The sequence below is a fragment of the Fundulus heteroclitus genome, chromosome 3, assembly GCF_011125445.2.
Source record: "Fundulus heteroclitus isolate FHET01 chromosome 3, MU-UCD_Fhet_4.1, whole genome shotgun sequence".
Classification (NCBI taxonomy): Eukaryota; Metazoa; Chordata; class Actinopteri; order Cyprinodontiformes; family Fundulidae; genus Fundulus; species Fundulus heteroclitus.
Genome location: NC_046363.1, coordinates 4289533 through 4316671, shown reverse-complemented (window position 1 = coordinate 4316671; position 27139 = coordinate 4289533). Strand labels below are relative to the sequence as shown.

General features: G+C 42.8%; 1 protein-coding gene across 2 annotated transcripts in view; it reads left to right on the top strand.

Moving 5' to 3' along the window:
* The first annotated feature begins 1662 nt into the window (after positions 1 to 1662).
* The window catches only part of enpp2 (ectonucleotide pyrophosphatase/phosphodiesterase 2), a 40065-nt gene continuing 14588 nt past the window's right edge, over positions 1663 to 27139 (top strand). For both annotated transcript variants that reach the window (XM_036128913.1, XM_036128909.1), the window contains exons 1-15: positions 1663 to 1756; positions 2024 to 2129; positions 12151 to 12306; positions 13874 to 13999; positions 16327 to 16387; positions 16495 to 16592; positions 17861 to 17940; positions 18089 to 18208; positions 18733 to 18788; positions 21570 to 21635; positions 23471 to 23543; positions 23634 to 23742; positions 24999 to 25124; positions 26673 to 26704; positions 26844 to 26971. In XM_036128913.1, the coding sequence (XP_035984806.1) occupies positions 1739 to 1756; positions 2024 to 2129; positions 12151 to 12306; positions 13874 to 13999; positions 16327 to 16387; positions 16495 to 16592; positions 17861 to 17940; positions 18089 to 18208; positions 18733 to 18788; positions 21570 to 21635; positions 23471 to 23543; positions 23634 to 23742; positions 24999 to 25124; positions 26673 to 26704; positions 26844 to 26971 (1355 nt within the window). In that variant the 5' untranslated portion in view covers positions 1663 to 1738. The remainder of the gene's footprint in view (positions 1757 to 2023; positions 2130 to 12150; positions 12307 to 13873; positions 14000 to 16326; positions 16388 to 16494; positions 16593 to 17860; positions 17941 to 18088; positions 18209 to 18732; positions 18789 to 21569; positions 21636 to 23470; positions 23544 to 23633; positions 23743 to 24998; positions 25125 to 26672; positions 26705 to 26843; positions 26972 to 27139) is intronic.

Below are 27139 nucleotides of genomic sequence, written 5' to 3'. Positions count from 1 at the left end.
AGAGTGATAAACAGCATCCTTATGAGAGATACTTTAGTCTCAACCTAATTATTTCACATCAAACTTATTACCAGACAACGGTAACCTGAGTCTTTAACAAAGCTCTCCAAACCAACCTAGCTCTGTGTGGAAATATAATTGTCCAACTTGTTAATTAACCACATTTGTGTTGTTTTATGTCACCACAGATTACTGTCGGTCCTGTAGTCAGTAAATCTCTTTACTAGAACCTGTGCGACAACATGAAGTAAGCTGAACGATCTCAGACTGCAACACATCATGTCTCGATCTAAAGACGTTGGAGAGCAAATTAGAAACAAAGCTTTTAACAACTCTGTCTGGAAAGGGTTACAAAGTCATTTCTAAGTCTATGGGACTCCAGAGAACCATTCTCCCCAACTGGAGAAAACATGGAACAATGTAATAGTCTAAACTGACGAGGCAGGATTTTAAATCTGGTGTTAAACTGACAGCTTTAAAAACGTCAGTGTGATGGCCCGGGGGTGCTTTGCCTCTGGTTCTCTGACCACTTGCTGTGAATGGTGGAACTACAGCTTCTTCTCTTTAGCCCAAAGACCTGAAGCAGAAGGTTGGACCATCACTGTAAGACCTCGCTTGGGTTCTGCAGGACGATGATCCAAATCAACCAGCAAGTCCACCTTTGAATGGTTTTAGAGTGGCCTAGTTAAAGTCATGATTTAAATCTGAAGCAGATGGTGTGAAATGACCTTGAAAAGGCCTTTTATGCTGGAAAATTTCTCCACATCCCTGGATTGAAACATGTCTGCACCCCAGAGCAGGCCAACATTCATCCACAGTGAGGAAACAGGCTCGTGGCCTAAACAACCAGTTATTGGGTGTGATTACTTTTTTCACACTATTGGTGGAACAGATTTTTCACACAATCATTTAAAATGGCATCTCATATTCACTCAGGTAGTCTTTGTGTAAATGTGAGGAAGTCTGAATCCAAGATGTTATTGCACATGGTGACTCTGGAGGAGGTGCACAGCTCAGGTGAGAGTCTGCTAACAGGACCGCCATTAGCCATGTGCTCCACACATCTGTTTTTTTTTTTTTTTTTTTTTTTTACCTAAGGGTGGCAGGAAAACAGCCACTGTTGAAAGCAGGCCAAGTCATTCCCCTCAGCAAACACGGAGGGAGGTTCTCTGCTCAGATGGAACCATAGCAGCACTGTTTGCTCTTACTGCAGAACACTTTCTGGAGGCAAAGTAACGCAGAGCACTTCGTCCCGACGCTGAAACACAGTGGTGGCTGCGTCATGCTGTCAGGGTGCCTTTCTCCAGCAGGGACGCAGGTCAGAGGAGATGAGGGGATGGATGGAGTTATCCTTGAAGAAAACCCAGTAAGGTTCGCCTTCCAGCAGAACAGCGACCCAACAGCCACAGCTCAACTGGACTGGGTTTGGCTCCGTTGTGTTGCTCTGCCTCATCAAACCCTAATAAAACATGAAGTCTGTGGCTTCTTGTGACGGAATGTGAAAACCTTCCAAGGATGTGTGCCTTTTTTTTTTCTGCGTGGCACGATACTATAATGGCTGTGGCCCGCTCGGAGCGGCCCCGGGCAGGGGGCCCCTCCTCCGCACCAATAGGATTCCGGTCCGCTCCTTTAGCCCCTCCCTCCCGTTCTGTTTAAGCGCCCTCCTCCCCGGTGGTCTTCAGCTCCTGAAGTCTGTCGGAGCCTCAGCCGCGGACTGCTGTCAGGCCGACGGGGAAGCATGCTGCTGCAGAAACTGGTAGGTAGGAGCAGTCTGCGCCTCTGGGTGTCCGGCGCGCCGCCTGCGCTCGCGCACGGCTCTGCGTCAGTCGCATGTAGCGGCTGCTTGCTGCTCGCAGCGGGTGGTCCGCACCGTGGGGACCGGAGCGCAGGAGCAGCAGTCAGCTCGCATGTTGCTTTGCAGTCAGGAGATACGCTGACCTCTTAGACGGCTCTGCCTACAATTGTTTCACGTGGATGAAGCGTGAGAAATGTTGTAACGCCGGCCTGGTTGCTGTCCCCTCAGTGTGTGTGGATGCTGTCCGTCCTGTGTAGCTCTGACCTGTGTTGGGGCTTTGTCTTCGGCCGGCCCAAACGCTCCGGAGAGGACGGGACTTCAGCCAGGACAGAGAGTGAGTACACGGTGACCTTTGCCTTGAAACGAACATCTGAAGCAGCACGGCTACAATGTGGCTCCTCTGCCTGGAGCACTCCATGCGTCTGTAAACACGGGAACCTCCTCTGGCACCGTGTCTGTCATTTCAGAGGTTTCCTGCCTGCTGGTAATGAGTTGCATGTGGCTGTGGGCTCCCATCCCCTCTCATCCACGTATTTTCATTTAGAGCCACAAGGCTTTGAAAAAGTAGCCTCATTTTTTATGTTCCAGATCATCAAACAGATGTTAATCTCAAAGTAAATACAAAGAGCTGTTTTCAAATGATTGAATTTCTAAAAGGAAAACATCAACCATGCTGCTGTGCTCGTTCAGGACCTGGACAACTCACCAGAACTAATCAAACAATGAAGCTTTTAGAGTGGCCTAGTCAAAGCCCAGTCTTTAATCGCATCCAGATGCTTTGCCATGACCTTTAACAAGCTGTTCATGCTCAAAAACCCTCCAGTGTAGCCACATTAAAAATGTTATCTAAATCAAAACATGATGTCAGTATGACCAACTAGGAAAAAGAAAAAAATCTTTAAAGGGCCAAATTGTTTTTTGTTACAGTTCTCTATGTAACTGAGCATCTTTAATAAAAAGCACTCAGAGATCATTGAAGAAATGGTCTAAATAGCGAGTGTGCAACTGGTTCAGCATCTAATAGGAGTGCATCTAGAACAGGCACCAGAGTGAAAGGGTGGTGACATCATGAGCAGAGTCACACTGCCATCAGGCAGTCGCCAAAGCCTCCAACAGTGAGACCAAAGATGGAGTGGAGGTCAGCAGACACAAAGGATGCTTCCTCATTCGTCACACAGCATAACCTGCCATGCCTCATGCTTCTGATTTACACGTCATACTGTGGTTGACCCCCCTCACATATGCAGCGGGAGCCCGCTGTGACAGCTGAACGCACATCGTGCCTGTTAATCCTGAGATACAACTGGTGCAAAGCCACAACTCGGCCCACATGGATGGATGTAATCATGCGGTTGTACCTTTGTATGTGTGGGTGTTGGTATATGTACAGTATATATGCTGGCATGTACACATGTATGGTCAGAAGAGGAGGCTCAGGTTGTCTGAAGTTAAAGGTGTCACTAAGGGGGAGGCACCCCACCAGTTCAGGAAGCAGCTACCAGAGTCTGCTTACACGTAGAGGTCCACAGCAGCGCAGGGTGAATAACGCCCCGAGACACTGCTGTGACCCTGGGGCCGAAACCCAAGGGGCAGCGGGACCTACCGTCCACTGCTGCCCCCAAACCCACAGGATCCAGACAATGCCACGCCCCCCAGCGGACCACCGTGGGAGGGCTGGTCATTCTGCCCTCTGCATCTATGAGGCGTCCTTTATCTCTGCTCCCTTTGACTGACGATGAGGCAGCACTGATGTCTCCTCCTTCCACTCATCCTCCCACCTCCAGCAACGCCCACTGGTCCATACACCAGGGGGCGCTGCAACGCAGGACAAATCCCAGTGTCCTGTCAGCCTTAAATCCATTTCTGTCATTATGATCAGCTCTTACCGTTAGTAATGTGTTCAAATGAGTAGGTCGTATCTTGAGTGTAGAGCGTTTCTTAAGTCCCCACAACAATAAGTGAGCAATTAGTTCTACAGTTTGACAGATTTTATTCAATTTTTACATGTTGTTTTTATTTTTGTCTAGAAATACATAAAAAAATCTGCCTTTAATCATATTTCTGCTGGTTTCAGCTAGAAGCTGATGACACAGAATGAAAATGTGGCTCTAGCTAGCTGGAGAGGCTCCCTGCTGTGTATCGCCTTATTGCAAAGTTTTTCTTGATAGCTATAAAAGATCCAAATGGGAGTCTATAATCATTCATGTGTGACAGAGTAATGTGAATGATACCAGGGGTGGAGGATTAGTCCTGCTCTTGCTTTATCTTAATGATAGAAATTAAGTTTCTGGTTTGAAACAACATCCTGAGCAGAGCACAGAGGCAGGGCAGGGCAGGCCGAGCAGGGCATGCTGGGATATGATGTTCTGAGGGCAGGCTGAGATTGGCCTGCTGGGATATAATGGGTCACATGTGAGATACATATGGTATCTGACATGTGTTCCTGAAGAGCTGAGCAGCAGAAATCCTGCACCAAGCGAAAACAACCTGCAGAAAGCTGCAGCTTCGTTCAGCTCTGTGGCTCGGCTCAATTTCAACATGAACCTGTGCTTCAAATGGAGATCTGCTCTTGTTTTCTCTGTGTTATTTTCTGTTAAGATGAGGAAGAAAAATGTTCTGTCGCATTGTCTACATGGGGCCAACATTGATTTTGGGATCTTTATTTAATAAATTCATGTGAGTAAAATCGAAGCTGGTTATGATCCCCGACATTAAAAAAAAGCGTTGTTTTCTGAATGTTGGATGGGTGAATGAAATAAGGATTGAAACATTTTAAATAACCATATTTTCTATTGTTCTGGAATATTTATTTGTTTAAAGAATGAATCCATATTGAAATCTTTATTACCTGCAGTGCTGGAGTGGTTGCATGCTGTGCTCTTGGTAATCTTTGAAATATCTCCTCTAAGATTACTCAGCTTGTTTTAATCTCCAGATCCATCTCTGCACGCATGCTCAGATTCCCTGCTGAGCACCTGCTGGTCCACATTCAGGACAATTATCTGCTCCTCCTGAACAGAACCATGTTCAGAACAAGTTTCCTGACACCCTGCTACACGCAGCCGCTCAGAGAACCAGACATCCCTGCACGTTCAGACGTTCTTCTCCGATCTGTAGTAGTCCAGTGGAGTAAAACAAAGACAACAGAAACTTCCAGGTACCATGAGGTCAGGCCAGATGATTGGACCTACAAGCACACCTTCTGGCCAATGGCTTTGCGGGGGAAAACAACACGACCAATGGGCCCCAAATGTGTCCTTAGAGAATGTTGCTGCCCGTCTGCAGGACCTAACGGGTCTACCTAAAGGAAGGTAACCCCAGATACAAGCAATATATCACCTCCTGAGAGGGAGTCCTGTCCCAGAGCTGAGTCAATCCATCCATCTTCCTCACAGACCTCAGCTACCATGACAACCATGGCTGTTTGTTAAGATCAGTTCTGAACGCTCCGTGCAACATGCGGTCAGAGCGGACCTGCCGCCTCGGAGAAATCTCTCCTACACACTTGGCTGGCTTTTGGATGTGAAGAGTGTGCCAGTGGAAATGAAGCGAGGGAGCGAAGCACGGTGGGGAGTTCCCAGCAGATCTCTGCAAACAAGGCCAAGCTGTGATTGGACGCCTCGCGTTGCCTTACAGAGAGAGTGTGTCTGATGCTGCTCTGCCTGCAGTCAGAATAAGGAGAGCATTGGCGCTCATTCTCCACCCCTTCTTCCTCAGACGCTGTCCTCTCTCATACCAGACAGACTTTAACCAAATACAGGAGCTCTTGTTTTGATCGCAGCTCCAGAAGGTCCAGGTTCGTATGGGGGAAAAACTGATTTGGTTCCTGCAGTTCCCAACTAAACACATCGTTCACCGTCATACTCAGCTCTAATTTCTATTTAAACACTCAATATACATTTCTATGCTTCAGTAGTGGTCTGCTGCACCAAACACGCATAACGCTGTGAAAAAGCATTGACCTGCACATGGATGTCTTTTTACATGTTTCAGATCATCAGATTGATTTTAATGTTATATACTAGTTAAGAAAATGTAAGATTGTTTTTACATGATGATTTTGTTTAATCGGGGGAACGCTATCTAGACCTACATGGAATTCTGGGAAAAGGGAATTGCACAATTGTTAAACCATTTCTAAATGTGATTAACTACGTTTTTTGGGAAGAAGAGCTCATTATCACTAACGCACACATAGGCCAACCCTGTAGAGTCAATACATTGTAATGATCAGAGGCAGGGGACCCAGAATTCAGCCAGACCAGCAGAGGTTTCTTTAAAACGAAGGATTTTAATAACAGAAATCAAAAAACAAAGACAAAATCCAAAAAAACCTGTTGTAACAAAAATGGCAGAAAAACAGTTGTGCAGGCAGGGCAGGGCAGGAACAGACAGAACAGGATGGCTCAGGTAACTGGAGACAAAGGGGGTCAAAAATCCAAACGCAACTCAAAAACAGAATCTTGCAGAAGGAGACTCACCCATACTCAACAAGACAACCTGGCACTGATGGCTGGTCTCAGCAGTTTATATGGAGGAGGAAGCAGGTGAAGCCGGTGAGAGGTGATTGCAGCAGGGGTGGAGTTAGGCAGGTGTGCAGAGTAAGTAATTAGACCAGACATCAGTGCTGAGGCTCAAAACAAGAACAGATCAAAAATTCAAAACCTAAACTAAGAAGCATCTGAAGACATAACTAAAACAGTAAGCACGAACCTAAACAAGAATCCAAACCAGACAGAACTCAAAACAGCCAGATAATAAAAGACAGGAAAGAGAAGGAAAACTAAAACTAACAAATCATAACAGAACTCAGAATATTACATACATCCCATAAATACAACCTGTCTGACAACATGAAGTAGGCTAGAAGATCCCAGGTAACAAAGAAAGTCACAAACAGATGAGACACAAAATCAGCAGCATGTCTGGAAAGGGTTACGCAGACATTTCTAAGGCTTTGGGACTCCAGAGAACCAAAGTGAGGACCATTGATCCACAGAGAGAACACATGGAACGATAGAGAACCTTCTGAGGAGTGGCCAACCTACAAGAAATACTCCAAGAGCTCATTGGCAACTGCTTCAGGTCACAGCAGAAGCCAGACCAACCTCTGAAGCTCCGCAGACCTCACTACCCGGCCTGCGGCAGCTATGCTGCTTCAAAGATGACATGTTGGAATTTATAGAACCACGAGTTCTGCTCTCCCACAGGAAAATCGCTTAGTGATCGCTTAGTGACCTTGTGTTCAGGCTCACTTGGGGTCTGCAGCAGGACGGTGACCCAAAGCAGCCAACAAGTCCACCTCATGGTTTGAGACCTGAAAAGAAGGTTTTAAAGTGACCTAGTCCAAGTCCTGTTTTAAATCCTTAGGAGATGCTGTAGGACAACCTTTATCAGGCTGTTCCTGCTCTAAAATCCTCCAATCTGACTGAGTTAAAACAATTCTGCAAAGCGGAGCGGGTCAGAACTCCACACAGGGATTCCAAAGACTCTTTGCCAGTTAGAATGAATGCTTCATAGCAGCTGTAGCTGCAAAGAGTGGAACAAATATCTTGACTGGTTGGTTTGGAAAGATTCTTTTCCCTTAATAATGGTAATCATTATTTGAAATATGCATTTTATATTTACTAAGGTTATCTTTGTCTGGTAATAACATTAGTTTGATATCCTGAAAGTTTTTAATGTGGCAAAAGCAGAAGAAATGTGTAAGGCTGTAAATACTAACACACAATGATGCTGTTTCCAGTCACATTGTTTTCTGTGTATGAATGATTGAGTTGTCCCAAGTTAGAGGGGAATGGTCTCTTCTGACATGGTTGCAGATGTTTAAATGCATGTTTTATTTCCAAAGATACTCTGCATTGCCTTTTAAAGCTCAAAATGTCAAACTTTCTTAAATGCTCTTTCATGACTTCCTCAGTGAAATGCTCCTGTTCCTAAGTTCAGAAGTCTGTGAGTAGCGAGTCCTGCTGCCGACAGAGCTTTGGTAGTTTCCTTTTATATCTTCATGTAGAAAAGTAAAAGTAAAAACTGAGTTGTGCAGCGTAAGCTCATCCATCACAAGAAGGTGTTCTAAATCCAGCTCCTACCATAAAACTAACCAATTAGTCCCACTATATACTAGTCCTGTCATTTCTTATTTTCTATCAGACACATTTTTCTACAGAAATGACATTTTTAAATGTTCCAGAATGACAACATCCTTATTTCCATAGAATCTCATCTCAGTGATCTTATTTACATCAGTTTGCTTCTCTGTATTCCAAAAAAAACCTGTTATCATAAAGCTGCTGTCAGCTGTTGTTGGCAGAGAGCAGAAATAATCAAATAAAGAAAATAAAACTTGGACAGAAATGCATGACATTAAAACTTTAGCTGCTGTCACATCCAGGTCCAGTAAGGTTAGGCTTTTACGTGACTGACGTGCTGCTTAGATTTCAGCTGATAAAACATCCAAACTTAACGCTGGATGATATCTGACTGGTTCCTGGTATTCAGACCCAGACATATGTTTTCCTCATTACTTTATTGCTGTTTTTGGGGAGCAGCTTTTGATAGATTTTTAGTTTGAATTTAAACTAAAATCCGGCTTAAAACTGTAGGTTTTTTAGCAGCTTTGCCCTCAAAACTCACCTTTAGGTCTTCATGTATAAACTGTGCTGCAGTGGTTCCATTGACAGTTTAGAGAGTGTGCTACAATGAATGCATAAAATGTTGATAGGTTTATTGTTAGGGGCTGGACTCCATCAGCCAAGGAACCTCCTTGTTTGCTTCAAAGGTGTCCTCTAGTCTCCTCTGACACCTTGGACCGTACGTCCACATGAGATCCGCTAATGCTGATCTGGGATCAGCCGCTCAGCTCTGGAGCTGCAGAGAGCTTGTCAGGGACCTGGGGCCTGTTTCAGAAAGGAGGTTAAGTGAAAACTCTGAGTATGTTAACTCTGAAATTAGGGAAACTCTTGGTTTTCTGTTTCAGAAAGGGAGGTAAGTTAAACCTGAGAAAACAGAGTAAGTCAAGCCCATTTCTGAAAGAAGGGTAACTTATACTCAGAGTCAGTTACCATGGCAGTTTACTCTGTGAACCTAACCTGGTGGGGAGCAGGGTTTCTTCAGAAAACCCAGAGTTTATTTTGGTCTTCTCCCCTTTTTTAAAGAGGAAGTGGTGTTTAAACACCTCATTGATTTTTTGGGGACATATTAATTGTGCACATTTCAGTCACGCAGAGCGCATCAAAGGGAATGAAATGGCATGTCCTTTTATGGATGATCCTGTTGACGAAGAGGCTGTATTACTTCGTAGGGAGTTGCATTTACGTCGGGAAAGGATTTTGAGGCCCAGAGTGGATTTTTTGTCATATCCCTATCCTGTCACAGCAATTTATATGGTGTTCTTCATTTGCTAAAAAAAAAGAAAACAGAAAAAAGATTTTAAAATAGTTTCAATACTTCCTAGAATTCACCTGTGACCACACACTTACCTCTAGCTTTAGTTTCAGAATGTCGATTTCCAGATCTGCCTTTTGGATCTGGCGGTCCAAGTATACAAGTTCTTTGCTGTTTTTTTTCTATCTTTTTAATAAGAAGAAGTCTATATAACTCCTTAACTGGTAACTGAAAATACATTAGATTAGAGTTACATCATGAATGTAGTCTAAAATTCAGAATGAAACTGTGACATTTACTGTAAATCACTGAACTGTGTCCATCTGTGCACCAGAAGTTGATGGACCTTCCTCCTGCTGTTCTTCCATAACTCTGGGGGGTAGAGATAAGAATGACCATTTATAGATAAAACTTGGATTCTATAGGCTACTCCACATATAAATGTGAATGTGTAGATTGTTTGATGTGTAGACATATAATATTAAATTTACCTCTGTAGGCCTGTCTGTGGCAGCAGAAACGGTTTCTTCATCCCCATCATCCTGTGAAGATGAGTATTTCATAGAGTACACTTTATAATACTATTTATCATAATTGATGGTGTATGGAGTAGGCTACTGACAACTGTATGGGGTACTGTTGGGACAGGAGGCTCCAAGAGGCAGATATTACCATCCAAATCTGTTGGGACCAACAAAAAACCCAACCCAAAGTAATATAAATGGAAATATCACATTTAGTCTATATAAAAAAATAACACTGTAGGTAGACCTCTTACATTTTATGAAGGCACCTAAATCTTCTGGAGTGACTGGCTCTGATAAAGTCCCTCCAGGAATTCCCTCAGCCATTGGCCTTCCAGCATTTAGGCTCAGGGCCATCTCTTCTGCATTTGTCAGGGGTGGTGGTGCAGGTCCTCCCCCTGTTTTATGAGCCTCTGCCTTCTTTCTGTTGGCTGAGTAGAAGTCAAATGAGAATGAACATTTAGACATATGTCAAAAATGCTGCTGCACTGCTAGACACTGAATGCCATTTAGTCATTTAATATGTCAAATGTTTGTAAAGCCAGGTAGCTACTCTACTCGTATGATGTGCTCAAGGCTTGCCTGCTTGAAATATGTTTTTATATTTCATTTTCAGCTGCTGCCATGTTCTTTTGATGCCTGCAGGATTGCACCTATCCATGAAAATTAAATTAGGTTTAATAAAATACTGTTCTTCCAGTTTCACCTCTGATATTATAACAGTTGGGTAAGTTACTCTAAAATAGTTCTTAATTACTAACTACAAATTTTATCTTCAACAAGTCTAATTAGATTAATGTAATAATTACTGTCTCTAGAAAGTATTGGTCTACTTACTAATTTGTTTTACTTACTTATTAATTACTTTCTAAATCCCAAATCAACCTCAACCACTTGAACAATACAAGAAACTGCACTTCTAATGCTTTCAAATAAACAATATTCAATTGCATGAATTAATCTTAAATTGACCAAAGTGTGTAACTAGAGGGAGAAAGTTAAATTAAAAATATACCTTTTAAAATTTGATATTAAATCCACTATTGTTTTATAGTCTTTAATTTAATTACAGTATTTAGATGACTTAGTAACTTAATTCATTACACCCAACACTGTATAAAAGTAAGTAAAATGTAAACTTACGCATTGACTTGAGCAGCTATTTTCACCCAAGCTAACTCTCTCTCCTTCGCCACTGCAGCCGTGTTGCTTTTTTTTTTTTTAAATACATGTTCAAATTCTGCATTTGCTTGCATTAGGACATCCAGTTCTGCTGGTGAGAAATATGCACACCTTTTTTTGTCTGATGCTGTTGCCATGGTGACTCGTAATATCTGCGCTCCATTGATAATGGCTTTTTATAGTTGTGGTGCATGCGCTTAACTCAGAGTCAGCCAACTCAGAGTTGATTGAACTAACTCATTTCAGCTGTTCTGAAACCCAAAACTCAAGAGTTTCCCATCTCAGGCTAAGTCAACTCAAAGTTCAAGTTTTAACTTAGAGTTGGTTGAACCTCCTTATTGAAACAGGCCCCTGATCTAGCTCCTGTGGCTTTTTATATATAACCTACAGGGAACCTGCAGAGCCTCAGGAAAAAATATGGGTTCTCTTTGAGGATTATTATTCAGCATTTTTATTACTGAGAAGAAAGATGTCAAATCTCAACTATGACGAGCAACATTTGCAGTGTTGTAACATTTAAAGCTATACAACCTCATGAATAAAAGCAATTGTGGCATTTTTAATAATAATAATAATAATAATAATAATAATAATAATAATAATAATAATAATAATAATAATAAAAAGATACATTTTGTCATGAGTCACAACTAGTCTGGGGCGGCTGCTTCAACCTCTATGGCAGCTTGAATATGCTGAGGTGTGTATTTTAAGAAGGATGTATTTCAGGTTTAATACACCATCAAATTATTACATATGCAGGTGCCCTGTATTACAGTGGCTGAGGAAGGACAGGAATGATTCTCAAAAGCAGCAGCCATGACCCAATGAAAGCAAGACTTTAGATAATTGTGCACTCTGCAGACTCTCTGTCTGCACTGATGAAGTTTCCCTGACCTCAGCATGGAGACTGGTTGGGGCAGCTCTAGCTGTTCCCTCTGATCTGATTCATTCTGACCATACACATTTGACCGTTCAGGTGTCATATAATTCGACTGTTGTTTAGAGAATTGAATCTTAATCTCTAGATCAGTCACCGTGGATAAAAAATGGGACAATGTCATCAGATCAAATGTTGCCAAACCCACCCTGAAACAGTAAAATACTGTAAAATGTACACGCTTCATCCTAACATAAACTACCATATGGAATAGAGGCATCAAAAGCATTGCAGTTCCTCTTGTTTACGTCCATGTAAGACATGGATGACCAAGACTGCTTGAGGTTAAAATAGTCTTCCTGAAGCCCTTTTTCTCCTGTCCTCAGCTCGCTCTGGGACCCAGTACGTGCCGACCTCTGGCTCCTGCAGGAACAGGTGTTTTGAGCTGGTGGAGCTGGAGCCCCCAAACTGCCGCTGTGACAACCTGTGTAAGACCTACAACAGCTGCTGCTCCGACTTTAACCAGCTCTGCCTCCGAACAGGTACTGCAGCACTAGCATGCCTTCACGCTAACCAGTCACATCCCCATGCAGTCTCAGCTGGGGCTTATGGAGTTCTTTGGTTCAGATTTGGGACCATACTAACCGCCTGATATTTAAAGTTACTAGCAAGTGGAGTTTTAGGCCAACTGTGGCTGAATAGCAAAAGGAGCTGCCTTCCAATCAGAAAGTGTTGGGTTTGATTCATGTCTCCTCCACTGCCACGTGTTGGTGTGCCATTGGGCAAGGCACACCTTATTCAAATCACCATTAAACTCAGTCAGTCCATTCCCTGCACGGCCTCCTCAGCATGTCATCATGTGATGCCGAAGCCTGTTCATCACCCGTTCATTTAGCTCTGGCGTAGGGGTGGAAAGTGATTCAATAGCAATATATATCAATTGATAAGCATGTGGTGTGGTAGAGAAAAAGGTCAATAAAAAGTTCAGTAGAAGAACACTTTTCCTTCCTTTTGTATTCTAGCCTATCATGTAGGTTAATATTACAGTCACTACGTCCTCCCAACCAATCAGAAATGCAGACCCAGGAACGCTCCGTCACCAAGCTCCGCCCCCTTCAAAGAGTTCAGCAAGCCAGAGAAAACATGCAAACTCTTAACAGAAGGATCCTGGCTGGGATTTGAACCCAGAACCTTCTGGCTGCCAGGTCACACTACTAACCAGGGCACTATGCAGCCCTCCATGCAGTGTATGTGGGAATAGTCTGTTGGCATCTCAGCATTCAGTGGAGCTGATCATTAAAGTCATTACCCGTTTTTTTACGACCGCCTTTCTTTGTTCAGCCGCGTTTCATCCTGACCTTTCAGTACGCCACAGTTTTATGACTTGCATAAAAACCGGAGGCCTTTTTGTTTCCTCAATGCTCCCTTTGATGTTGAATTCACAGCATTTCTGATCTGACCTTTGACCTGGCTTTCATATAGCAGGCCTTGATTACTGAGAGAGCGTCACTGATCTGATCTGGCAGGGCACACAGTTATAACAACAAATAAAACGCTTTAAGAGAGCAGCATTGGGTCAACAGAGATATAATCTACGGATACATTTTAACATGAAAGAATTATTCATTACAGAAATGACAGAACGCTATGGAGCCCATCGTCCAGCTTTCTAGCTGGGAGAGCGTGCTCCACTTAATGATGCTGAAACAGGTCTGCTGATTTTTCTCCCCCTCTCTCTGCTGTGTCAACACTCCCCCCCCCGCTACTTCCAGCGCTGGTGGTCTGATTTTATGCTCTCTCTCGCAACCTGGTGGTCTTTGGCTCACCGCTGGTTTGCCACTTTAATCCTGCATGTGCCTTAGAGCCATGATGTAATTTTCCCTGACTGTGTCACATCCCGAATGAAACCCCTGTTTACAGGGAAAACTCTTTAAAACACAGAAGCCAGAGTCACCGCAGACCTCAGGCTGCCTGCCGCCATCCCAGCCAGATGCTCAAAGTGATGCTGGGCTCTCCGCTCTAATCTCTAAGATTAGTTGTAACTGAGTTAGCAGTATTCTCTTCAGATGTGACGATGTTATTGTTTTTTTTCTTTCCTCGTCCCCACAGAGGGAGGCTATGAATGCAGCAAGGATCGATGTGGCGAGATGAGAAACGAACAGCACGCCTGCCACTGCTCCGATGACTGCCTGGCCAGAGGAGACTGCTGTACTAACTACAAGAAACTGTGTAGAGGTGTGCAACTTCCAAGATCTCTGGGAGGTTTTTGTTTTTGTTATTAATAATACCCTAAATACAGAAAGTGGGTCTCAGATGATGATTTAACTTTTTAAGAGAAAACTACCCAAAACAACCTGGTCCTTTGAGGAAGAGCAAAAGGCCGCACTACTGGTTGTTCCACCCTTGGATAATGAGTCTTTTATTTCATTAGGGGGGAATTTTCACCCACTCTGCCTTGCAGAATTGTTTTATTTCAGCTTGATGGGAGGACTTTGCAGCATTAACAGCCTGTTTAAAGTCATCTAACAGAATCTTCAATCCTTTGTTTTTACTATTCAGAAGTGGACTTGCTTGTTTCCTTTGGATCATTGCCCAGCTGCAAAGCCCAAATGTGTTTTGAACTTAATAATAATCATATTAATGTCTTATTTCAACTTTTGTACATTCCAATTAAATGTGTTCTCTGCATTTAACCCATCCTTTTAGCGAGCAGTGGGCTGCCACTCTGCAGCATCCAGGGAGCACTCTGGGGCGAAGGGTCTTGCTCAGGGTCAAGAAGTTTTTCTGTTCTTGCAATGTTTTCACAGAGGAGTGTAGCTGTGTAAAACTCAAAACATCTGCTCGGTTTCTCTAGATATCGCAAAACAGTGCTCAGACGTTTTTGGGGATGTCCATTCCCACTGCGCTTACAAACAGCTCTCCTCGCCAGCTGTCAGCTGACCGGGCTGTCCAGAAAAAGCATGACGCTGGCGCCCCGTTTTCAAACTCCCGCCGGCTTACACCGCTGAGTGGAAATTAAAGACAGATATGTTTCAGTCAGGAGAGATTTAATTGTTTCATTTGTCACTGAGCAAAGCAGTTTGCTGAGATAAAACTTAAGCTTCAAAACAGGACAGTTTGGCTTTACTTTAATATATATTGCAGGAGAGCTGGAGAGTAAATCTGAAAATGAATAATTAGCTGATAACGGTACAATTGCTGGAGCTCCTTAAGGATTAAATAAACAGAAATCAACACAAAGGAAAAGATTGGGCTGCATTTTATGGTTTCACAGCCCTGTGCTTCACACTATCATGGTTGGTAGGTCACAGAAGTTATATTGAGTAAGGGCAGGAAAGCTGGCGTTGCCTTATTACCACCACCCGCTGGACTGGAGGTGTAGTGCAGTTTCCTTCATAGCTTCACCATAAGTGATTTGACTGATTCAAATAATTTTTCTGCGACCTGCATAAAAATACCTGAGATTAATTTTATCAAGGTAAAAAGTATGCCAGGAATTTAAATCACGGGATCTTTGGTGGAAATTCTACATTTATTGATTCTACAGGATTGTCAGTGGTTAGGCCTGGGATTGGCTGCTGAAACTGAACTCAGCTTTGCAAAAATGCTGGTAATCACAATTAATTCAGCATTTAGCAACAGGGAATTTACTTTTAAGGACTGTATGTCCAGATTCAGATAACCTGTTCTCTTAAAGAAAGGGAAACAAGTTTTATTCTTTGAATTTCTGAACCAAAACAAATCTACCTATGGGTAGAAATAACGAGGCAACGCCTCTGGGTTCGTGTGGTGGGCTCTGGTTGGCTGGGCTCGTTCGGTTCATATTGGCCCCATCTCCGGGTGGATGGGTTTGTGGGTAATCTGGGTTGAGATCGGGGTGGGGGTTAGGGCCAGAGTATGGACCGGATAGGTCTCCCCCATCTCGATGAAGGGGTTCACCTCCCGGGTCTGCAGGCTGGATACCCTTCTGGTGCCAGTACCTGGATCTAGGAGTATAGGTTATGTGAAGTGAGTGAGAGTGTGTGTACAGCATTCTGGGTCTCTGGGCCCATTGCTGGATCTGCTCCAGGCTCATCCGCAGGCTCATTACCGCAGCTCCCGGGGGCTTTGGCACTGTGGCTGTTGGGTGGGGGGGGGGGGGGGGGGGGGGGGGTTCCTGGGGCTCCTCTCTGCTCTTCCCTTGGATGGGGAGGCAGCTCTCACTGTGTTGGTCCCTCTTGGGCCCCTTTGTTCTGGGGGTCCTTTCAGGTGTCTGGGGTCCTGGTTTCCCCAGTGTCTGCCTTGGTGCTCTGGGGGCTGGGTCTTTGGCTCCTCACAATCACTATTGAGCATTTTTCTTATGTATAAACCTTACATACACATATACAAGCACACGCTCACAAACACTTACAGGTGCTTGGATTCGCTTACAGATTCACTTCTATACTGAAAACCCCTATTATTAGCTTTAGCTGTCACTTTATACATCTCGTATTAAATAACTCTATGTATTCTTCAGCGGTGGTATCAAGGTGTTGGTTGTTTGTAGCAGCATTGTTCACCTCCTTATTGTATTCCTTCAGGAGACACTTCATGGTTGCAGGATGAATGTGAGGAAATCAAGACCCCAGAGTGTCCTGCTGGGTATGTTTTCATCGTTGAAACCCCTTGCACTATCGAAGAGGGAAACAACGTTAAAGTAGCCTGACAAAGTTTTGGTGTTCACGTTCCCTCTTTGGTTGCACATGCAGGTTCGTGCGTCCACCGCTCATCATACTGTCGGTGGATGGGTTCAGAGCTTCTTACGTGAAGAGAGGGAACACCGTCATACCCAACATCGAAAAGCTTCGTAAGCTGGCCTGCTCTTTATCAGCTTGATTTAGCATCTTCAAAATGAAATATACATCACAGAAACTAATACATGCCTCCATATTATAAAGTTAACACATTAATACCAGCACAACCCCATCCCTCTAAGCTAGGGTGACCAAACGTCCGTATTTCCCGGGACATGTCTGTATTTCACGTCCTGTCCCAGGCGTCCCGGTTTTTTTTTAGAAAGTGAGGAAATGTCCTGTTTTTTAAATTACCTTCATTGGACCATTAAATTGACAGGCACTAGGGCACTGCGCACGGCGCTGCGTGTGACGTAATCCCTGAGCCGCGTCAGTGCGGGCAGCCCTGTTCTTAATCAGAAGATAGATAGCGTGGCTGTCAGTACGCCAACAACATGCCGAAGCGCAAATGTATGTTTACCGACGATTTATAAAAGAGTTTCCCCGCTTTCAGACCGGGTCGAGACAAATGGGAGGCCTTTATTGTGCTATTCATTCATTACAGGAAATGTTAAGCATTTTTTAATAAATACATTTTGAATAAAATTATCATTTGTTATTGGAGTTATTGCTGTTGACTTTTACTGAAAAGCATTTTTAATAAACCAACTGTAAATATCATGCTATTGTAGGATTACGTAGGCCTATGTTAAGTGAGTGCATGCCACAGACATCTATATGCATGGGAACAGAGATTCCTCCACCCCCCCCCCCTCTTTCCAAGATGTCCTGGTTTTCCCAAATGAAAATATGGTCACCCTACTCTAAGCGGAGTTAATTTGGGTCTGCATGCAGTTTTAGAACCAGATCCATTTGTTCCAAATTCAATAAAACTGGTCCCTAAGAGTGTTAAACATAAATGTTCCCTTTTCCATTGTGAATACCTCCAGAATCTCTTGCATGACAGTCTTCAGTCGTAGACGATGTTGAATCAAACCATTTTCTCCTTCTTGCTCTCTTGCTTGCAGTTAGTAAGAACTTCATATCCCCCTTCTGTCTTTGATTCATACATTCCCAGAATAGGTGATAATGAGCAGCTTCTCTTAATCTGCAGATCCTGATAAGCACAGCACCAAAGCATCATTGTGTTGTTGGTGGTTAGTTAATGAAAGAGCTGCTGGCGGCAGCCTGAAGGCAGGCCACCTTTGAGAAGAAGGGCGTTTTGCCCTCTGAACGATCATTCTCCTGTAAACTTTATGTTTTGTACATTGTGTTAAATCAGTGGCTGATTGTTTATTTATCAAGGAATAAATTAGCGAATGAAATACATGTTGTTCTTTAGGGACATGTGGAACCCATGCTCCTTACATGAGGCCTGTTTACCCTTCTAAAACGTTCCCAAACCTCTACTCCATAGCAACAGTAAGTATAAATTCTGTGTGTCTCTATAAATGTTAACATCTGCAGGGTGTGCCAACACACTCATATTAATAGTTAGTTGTTGTTTTTATCCACAAACAAACAAAACAGAACTAAAATGACTCTAGGATGACCAATCTTTTCATTTTAGGGTCTCTATCCGGAGTCTCACGGCATTGTTGGAAACTCCATGTATGACCCAACGTTTGATGCAACATTTAACCTGAGAAGCAGAGAAAAACTGAACCATCGCTGGTGGGGAGGACAGCCAGTAAGTCCCTGCAGAGTTGGAACCCTTTTCTTTTGGGCCAGCTGAGTCAGCAGGGGTACTCGATACAGATACGGACAAATACGCTGGCACCGTGGGGGAAAATGTATGATAGTAGATGGCGCACATCAGTGCCGTTCTGTTCCTGGGACTGTCCTGCTCCCTGGCCCTGATGGTAACATCACCCAACAACAATCCAGGCCCCGTCCAGCCGAGGCCCAGTGGCTGAAAGAAATAAGCCTCATTGGTTGATAATTAGAAGCTACTGGTGAATCTAAAATTGTAAATTAGATTTATTTTAAAGGTATTGTCAGAGGTAATAATACTCGTGACAAACTGTTAAAGTGGATTTTTCAAAGCAAAACGATTGACACAGATTTAAAAGTGAAATGTGGATCTGAAAGAATTAATGATTTAAAGATCATGGTCTCTGGCCTCTGCTTAATACTCATATATATATAGTTGAAAGAACATAAGATGCACATTAAATACTTTAAAAATAATTAACCAAGTTTTCTTTTGTTCAGATCTGGATCACAGCCCTCAGACAGGGGCTGAAAGCTGCCAGCTTCTTCTGGCCCGTGTAAGTTTGTACTTAACACTTGGTGAAGAATTTTGAGCAACCCTCTGACCCGTTTGTGCTGTAACACTGGGTTCTGATTGATCCAGTGAATATACACAGGTTCTGGTCATACAATTAGAATATAATGAAAATGTAATTTTTTTTTCAGTAATTCCATTCAAAAAGTGAAACTTGTATTCATTTAATATACACATACCGATATGTGTTGTGCTTATTTCTGTTCATTTAAATAATTATAACCGACAACTAATGAAAACCACAAATTCAGTATCTCATAAAATCTGAATATTACTTAAGATCAATATCAATATGTGCTTCTGTGCTTTTTTGTCTCTCTTGTTGTGTCTCTGCTCTGTCGTCTCTAACCCGCAGTTGGTCGAGGCAGATGACCGTTCATACTGAGCCCGGTTTTGCTGGAGTGTTTCCTCCCTGTTAAAAGGGATTTTTTCTTCCCACTGTCGCTCCATGCTTGCTCAGTATGAAGGATTGCAGCAAAGCCATGGACAATGCAGACGACTCTCCCTGTAGCTCTACGCTTCTCCAGGAGTGAATGCTGCTTGTCGAGACTTGGGTTTCCTTAGATAGGGAACTTTTTGACCAATCTGTATAATCTGACTGAATTTGACTTTGGAAAATGCCTTGAGATGACATGTTTCATGAATTGGCACTATATAAATAACATTTAATTGAACTGAAATGCAAAAAGAATTTCCAGAAATATTGGCCAACTGAAAGTATGAGCGTGTTCAGCACTCAGTACTCAGTCAGGACTCTTTCTCCCTGGATTACTGCAGCAGTGCGGTGTGGCATGAAGTCCATCAGTGTGTGGTGCTGCTCAGGTCTGATGAGAGCTCAGGTTGCTCTGATGGTGGCCTTAGGCTCTTCAGCTTTACTGGATGGTTCTTCGCTTTGACCAATTGAATTGAATTCAATTGTATTTATATAGCTCCAGTTCATGAAACATGTCATCTCAAGGCACTTTCCAAAGTCAAAGACCAGGAGTGATCCAACAGATCTGTTTATTTATCAGATTCTGTCATTGAGAATTTTTACTGGAAGGTTTCTACACCCTGGTATAGATTTTATATTAAAATGACAAAATGACACCGACGTCTTACCTGTTGGTTCACATTTTAACAGTGGTAGAAATCCTTGGCTTTTGTTTATCATTGCTGGAAACACACAATAATTACTAATAAGCCACTCAGGTGTTCCAACAGTGCGATGACCCAAAACATTCATAAAAAAATTAAAGTATGCTGACATTGAGCCTCTGGAATAAGCCCAATCTCAACCCTACATCAAATGTGCTGGGCTAAAAAAACGTCTCCATACCAGGAAGCCAACCAGTTTATGAGAACTCTAACATTTCTGCTAAGAATAGTCTTCAAATATCCAGAAATCCAACCAGATATTTATCTTTTCTAATATTCAGCCAAAATAATGCCTTTTTGATGAATACAAAAAACATAAGGTCTGATGGTTGGCAGCTGGGGATTGAATGAGAGCCAGGAGCCTGGCTGGAGCCCCCGTCACTTCACAGAGGCAGCTTTGGCCTGAACTGCAGAATGCTCCAAGTTAGCGCTGTGTTAAAAACCTTCAGACTCTTTGGAAATTTAACAGGAAACAGTTTGGAATTTAAGGATTCAATAAGTAAGCCGAGCCTGGGAGCAAAACCCATAACCCTTTACGTTACACGGCAAGGATGCAGGCACAGCTGCTCATTCAAAGACTTAATGGTGATGATGTTAGTGAAAGACGTTTAATCAAATGGGTGTACAGGGTAAAAATCTAAAAATTCTGTATAATGAATTACAAATCAAATAATAAACCAGATAAATGTAAACGATCAGGGTAACAATAAGAATCAGAATTTTAAAAAAAGATTGAAGTTGAGATAAAAACAACACACCAAACAAGCAAAATGCAACATACTGAACACAGGCTGAAACACTGGACAGGCCTTAAGTGACTGGGTGTTTATTTTTTGGCTTGAAAACATCATGGGAGTGTGTGTGTCTAATGTCTGGGTAATGATTGTTCCATTATGTTGGTGCACAAGAGGAAAAATCCGCTCATCATTCTGAACCATCTGAAGACATTGCTGGCTCTTCCTTGGCAAATCTGAAAAAGGAACATCGCAATAATCTGGCTATGAAGAGATAAAGTCAAGAAAAGGATTTCAGCATCTTCAAAAGCTTAGATTTGTTGGATCTTAGCGATGTTCCTGAGGTAGAAGAAGATGTTTTCCAGTGAACTTTATGTATATGTCAAATGAAAGGCATTGGCTGAAAGTTACACTGCGAGTTTTGACCCTGTCACAGCTGTGAATCACACGGCTGTCGTGAGAGAGTGAAATTACCACACAGATTTTTAAGTTTTATTTTTATTTAGATATATCAAGAACCAACATTTCCAATTTGTCTGCATTAAGTATGCAGTTTCTGAAAGCCAACACCTTATAGCTATCACACCAACCTCAAGTTAAAATGTTTCAGACACATTCTGCAATATAATAGACATGTGCAACTGTCAACAATCCAATTAAAGCAAAAGTAACCCTAAATAATTGCTGAAGACGCATCATAGTAACTCTGGGCTGACCAAAATGTGCTGTTTTTATAAACTGAGATTATGTTTCCACTTTTTTCCTGCAAAGCTGAACATGATATAGAAAAAGTGTTGTGTTTGTCATGAATGTTACTCTCCTAGCTTCAGAATAATAGATGAATGTTGGGCTTTAAGCAGTGGAACCTCTTTCTGTTTGTCTGTGGGCTGTAGGGCCATTCCTTTGGAGAGGAGGATACTGACCTTGTTGCAGTGGCTCCATCTCCATGAATCAGAGAGGTGAACACACTTACATTTCTTGTCTCTGTCACATATGCTGCGTCTTCCTTTCTCTTACACAATCCGAGTATAATTAGTCCCAGATGTTTAGCAGAGGGCCGCTGGAACACAATGGAGTCTGATGTTCTCTGTAGTCTATCCCTCCAACCTTGAATAAAATGTTTGGCCCCTCAGACGGTGTCTCTGGGCATTGTTTTCCTGCTAGTCTGTGTCAGCAGGAACTTCCATCCTTATTGTTCGTACTGACACTTCCAAATATACACTGCTGTGAAAAAACATCACTCCCTAAAGCTAAAAGTGGCTTTAAGGAGTCAGTTCTAAATTAATTTCAGTCAGACAAATTCTAAAGTTCATTAGAAACTAGTTTACATTTGTTTCATTTATCATCGTTTTATCCTGCCTTATTTTATGGCTGAATGCCAATAACCGCTGCTCTCATTTACAGATTTAAATAAGGGAAAAGCATCTATTTAGGATATGCTTGTATCTGTGGTCACTTTCTATCCTCTTGTTACCATCAAGTCAGCTCTGAGTTTTTCCCTTTAAACTGTTACACAGGTCAGTAATCCCCATTGAAGAACAGCCAAGAATGAAAAGTGTTTAATTGGTCTAATGTAACATTCTTCTAAATATGTTTTAGTTGTAAGCAGAAAAACAACATAATCTGTCCTATGTCCCTCTGTGTGTATTTCATCTACATAATATTTCACTTTATAGTGAAATAAATGAACATGCCAATAATATTCTAATTATTGAAAAATGACTACAAATAATTTTGGTCACGAGGGAGATAAGCCACCATAAGCCATAGGGGTTGTGATTTATTTGAAGCACATTAGCTGACAGTCTCCATTCCTGTAAATGAATTACACCTCGGTTGTCCTCTCCCTTCCTCACCTACAGGATGGCTGGAGAGTGGAGCTCAGAGCTGCAGCTTCTCTGCACGTCTGCTCCACCTCCTGTACAAAAGCATGAAATCCCTCAGTAACCTGAAAGTTTTAAGAGTCGGGGTTTTTACCCATGAAGCGAAGCTGAAAGTGGCAGAGTCACGTTAAAGGGAGGCGAGACGCACAGACCTGAATGGCCAACAGGTCCTGATTAGGCTGGACTGGGTCTCTGCTGAAGAGCAGAACTCATGGTTCCTCTGGTTGTTTCTCACATGTTCTTGAATTTTTTTCCATCAGACCATGCCTTGTGGCTCTTTGAGATCTCCCAGCCTGCTTCATGTTGGTTCTATTTAAGTGTTTTATTGAATCTTTAGATTTGGCAGGAATCATGTCAGGGCTATGGTCAGTGAAATTGAACAACACGTGTGGTTAATCACAATCATTTCAGCATTTAATAATGTGGTCAATTGCTTCTTCACATAGGGCCAGGTTAAACTGGAGAACTTTTACATTCAAAATAAAGGAGATCATCATTTGAAAACAGCTTTTTGCATTTAATCCGTTCATCTTAGTCTAACACTAAAATTGGTTTGATGATCGGAAGCGCTCAATTGTGGAAAAAAAGGGCAAATCGTTTTTACAGCCATGTAAAGTCCTTTGTGTAAGAGCACAGTTAATATAGTCAGATTTTAGTTACAAGAAAAAAAGACAAGATACAGAATAGATCAAAATAAGCCATGTTTTAGAAAGTTAGACAGTTCAGCTAGTTTGTTTTTCAGACAGCTGAAGGAATGTTCTCCTGCAGCGGTTTAGCTGCTTTTTGTTTCTGGGCTGAAACACCTTCAGTGATTAGCTCAGGATTGGATGCACTCCTTAGCCAATGGTATTAAATGTGTTTAGGACACCTCAGATCCAGCTAACAGCCATCTAACCTGTATTCTGTTCCAGGCCCTACGTTTACGCCATGCACTCTGAGCAACCAGACACTTACGGGCACAAAGTGGGCCCAATGAGCACAGATGTGAGTACGCTGTTCCTGCGGGTGGAGATGTTTATCCCAACATATCCTGAGCCTATCTGGACACTCATGGCTCCCTTTGTGCGTTTCCAGCTTAATCATCCTCTGAGGGCGATCGATCGGATTGTGGGCCAGCTGATGGACGGGCTCAAGCAGATGAAACTGCACCGATGTGTCAACATCATCCTGGTGGGGGACCACGGTACAGACAGAAAGCATGCTGACAGCCTCAGCCCTCATGTCAGCGACAGATCACACACTCTGATTGTTCATCTCCGTATTTATGCCTCTATGATGAGCTGAAGAGCGTCTGATGGGATCAGCTGAGGAACTGCTAACTGTACAGTCAAGGCCAGAGTCCCAGCAGTGACTCAGATGTTGTTGGAGGTGTTTTTTGAACAACCGATAGTCCAATATACTCGGCATGGTTATGGTGGCCACATTCTGCTGATAAGAGTTTGCTATCAAGACACGGTTTATCAAATGAAGCAGAGTTTGTGAGGGGTTCCCCTCCTTGTTTGAGGTAGTCCCCAGAGTACCAGGAATAGGATCTAGTTCTTCATTTTAAGTAAACATGTCCTTATTTGTATTTCCTGAACCTCCACTTCTTCTCAGCACCACACATTTTCTCCTATATTCTGGCAGTTTCTCCACCTTCTTCTGGGCCTTCTCTACTGTGCTGTTCTGCCCCACTGCCAACTGCTGATTAGCTGGAAGATGTCATTGTTCTTGGACTGTGATGTACTTTGATCTGACCAGAAGTCCGTCAGAGCCTTTAACTCGTCCTTCCTCCCCATGAGACTGGGAGCGCTCTCCTCTGCCAGGCCTGCTACACATCCCCTTGTTTTGGGGGGGGGGGGGTGTACCCACAATGCTTTACGTGTTAGTCTGCTTCCTGCATGTGGTTCACTTGAAGTGGAACCTACAGACCTATATTTTAAGGCAGACCAGAGTTCGCTTCTTTGAGCTGCACCAGAATCCGACTGCACCTTCAAACATTCCAGACAAAGTGGACTATGTGGACAAACGAGCCAGAATTGGAATCAGCCGGGTTGCTCTAAAACCATCTTTACAAACTTTATTTTTGGAAATAAGGATTTCCCACATGAACTAAACATTTTGGCCTTTGAAACTCATCAGTTCCCCGTTGCATGAGACGAGAAAGATGTTGATTCCAGAAAAGAAAGTGTTGCCATCTTTAAACTCGGCCATGGCTGGGGGATGTTCGGGGTTGATGACAAGCTATGATTGGTGGAAGAATATTGGGTGTGCACCATTGGTCAGGCCATGGGAGAATCTGCCTGTCGGTGAATCAGCTGCATAGCATGAACTCCAGGCTGAGCGTTAGCCTGCAGAACTTTCCAGAAACGGACCACGACAACCCATTCCGATAAAAGTTTTATTTCTGTGTCCATCAGAGTTTCACACCAGCTTCCTCGTCCCTCTGTGCTGTTTCAGGTATGGAAGAAGCTCACTGTGATCGCACAGAGTTCCTCAGTAACTACTTGACCACTGTTGATGACATCATCCTCATTCCTGGGTCTCTTGGCAGAATCCGCTCCAGATATCCCAACAACCCCAAATGTGAGTAAAAAGACAACATGCTCTCTGTGTTTCCCTTCTCTCAGCTTTAAAGGCATAAAAGGCACAACCAAGAACTTCTGTAAATAATTGATAAATAATGGAGCTTTTCCACAGTTTTTTTATCATATTGACTTACAATCTATGTTAAATTCCCTAAAACTCTGCTGCTGCTTAAACCACTCTGTGGTAAAAAAAAAAAAAAAACATCTCGTGCCCTCTGAATTCTCCCTCAGATAAAATGCATCGCTGCAAGGAGCCGAGGAGACTAAAACACTGCGTTTACAAACAGGCTCACTTATTGGTGAATGGTTATAACGACTCCTACCCACATAGCCGTCACTCTGTCAGGAGGGTTGGATTTGTTACTGTATGTCAGATAATAAAATCCCCCAATAAACTCAAAGACTAGAGGAAATGGTCCTGATCTGATCCTGGACTTATATCCAGGCACCATTTGATTTGTCTCCTTCCATTTATCCCAGCAGTTTGGATCTTAGAAGAACATCAGGCTGCATTTAAACGGATAGTAGCAGTATTTTCAAACCCTTAGAAACCACCCGGAGGGGGAAGGCTAATAGCTGGTCAAATGAACCCCAATCAAGCCCAATATTGCCAGAAATAAAGAATGTGCAAACAAGGCAATGCAAAGACAAGGGGAATGACATAATGGAGGACCTGACAATTGGTGTGAGTGAACTGGCTGAATAAATAGGAAAGTCAGGTGAAGTAATTAGTGCAGATACAAGATATAAGGGCTGGTGGTAGGCTCTCTCTCCCTCAGGTAGGCTGAGGGAGAGAGAGCAACGAGGTGTCAGGAGACACGGAGGAAAACACAGAACCTAACAAGGATTAAGCTGGATATGGGAAATAAACTTACTAGCTAAACCAAAGGCAGGCTGGAAAATAAGGATCTAGCTGGAACAAAGGCAAGGCAAGTTTATTTGTATAGCACATTTCAGTAACAAGACAACTCAAAGGGGACCGACTAAATAATAAAGAGCAGAATATAAATGGCAGGAAGGGACTGAACCTCCCAACTAATGAATAATACTAAAGAGGTGAAAACCTAAACAAACTGCACCATCCCCAGGAACCTGAAGATAATCAAAGACCACGGGATCGTGACACTTGGTTTTGAAAGCTGTTCCTCTTAATGAAGGAAATCATCCTTTGAAAATTGCTTTCTGTATTTAATCCCTTTATATTTATCTTTGATATTAAATGAAATGACCCTGAAGTGTCATAAAAAAGAATAACAGAATAAATCTGTAAGGGTGTTGGTGTAAATACGTTTTCACAGCCCTGTAAGTTGACTCCATTTTCCACTGATTTTCCCACAGTATAGCATCTTTTTTTCTAGGGGGGGGGGAACAATTACTGATTTCAGTTAAGCTTCACTGAAATCCCAAATGCTCCTCTAAGGCCTTTTTACAACATGTTGGAGTTCAAGACGTTTAGGATGAGAGGATGTAAAAATGAAAGCAGCATTTGAAACAAGCTCTGCTCATCTCAACAATCTGTAATCACTGTTGTTTTTCTTTTTTTCAGACGACCCCAAAGCTGTCGTTGCAAATCTAACGGTGAGTAAAATGTTTGTTCAGATATTAGAGACTCAAATCAGAACATGTGAATTCATTAAGAATTTTTTTTCCCCTCCATTTTTTGCTTCCACATGCTGGAACATGATACCGCGTGCTGAATGATTTCTTCAATCCAAAGTGTAAGAAGGCCGAGCAGCACTTTAAGCCGTACCTGAAACAGCACCTGCCTAAGAGACTGCACTACGCCAACAATCGGCGCATTGAAGACATTCACCTGCTGGTGGAGAGGAAGTGGCATGTTGGCAGGTATGGTTGGCAGACCGCCTGCAGGTGCTCGGGGTTTTTACGTTCACTAGAACAACGGTCCTGAAGAAGCGTTCTACAGGACCTACTGGGAGGTTTTGACCTGGGAGAAAACCGCCAGATCAAAATGATCCTGAAACATAAATGTTTTGTAGGAAAGGGACGTGTAGA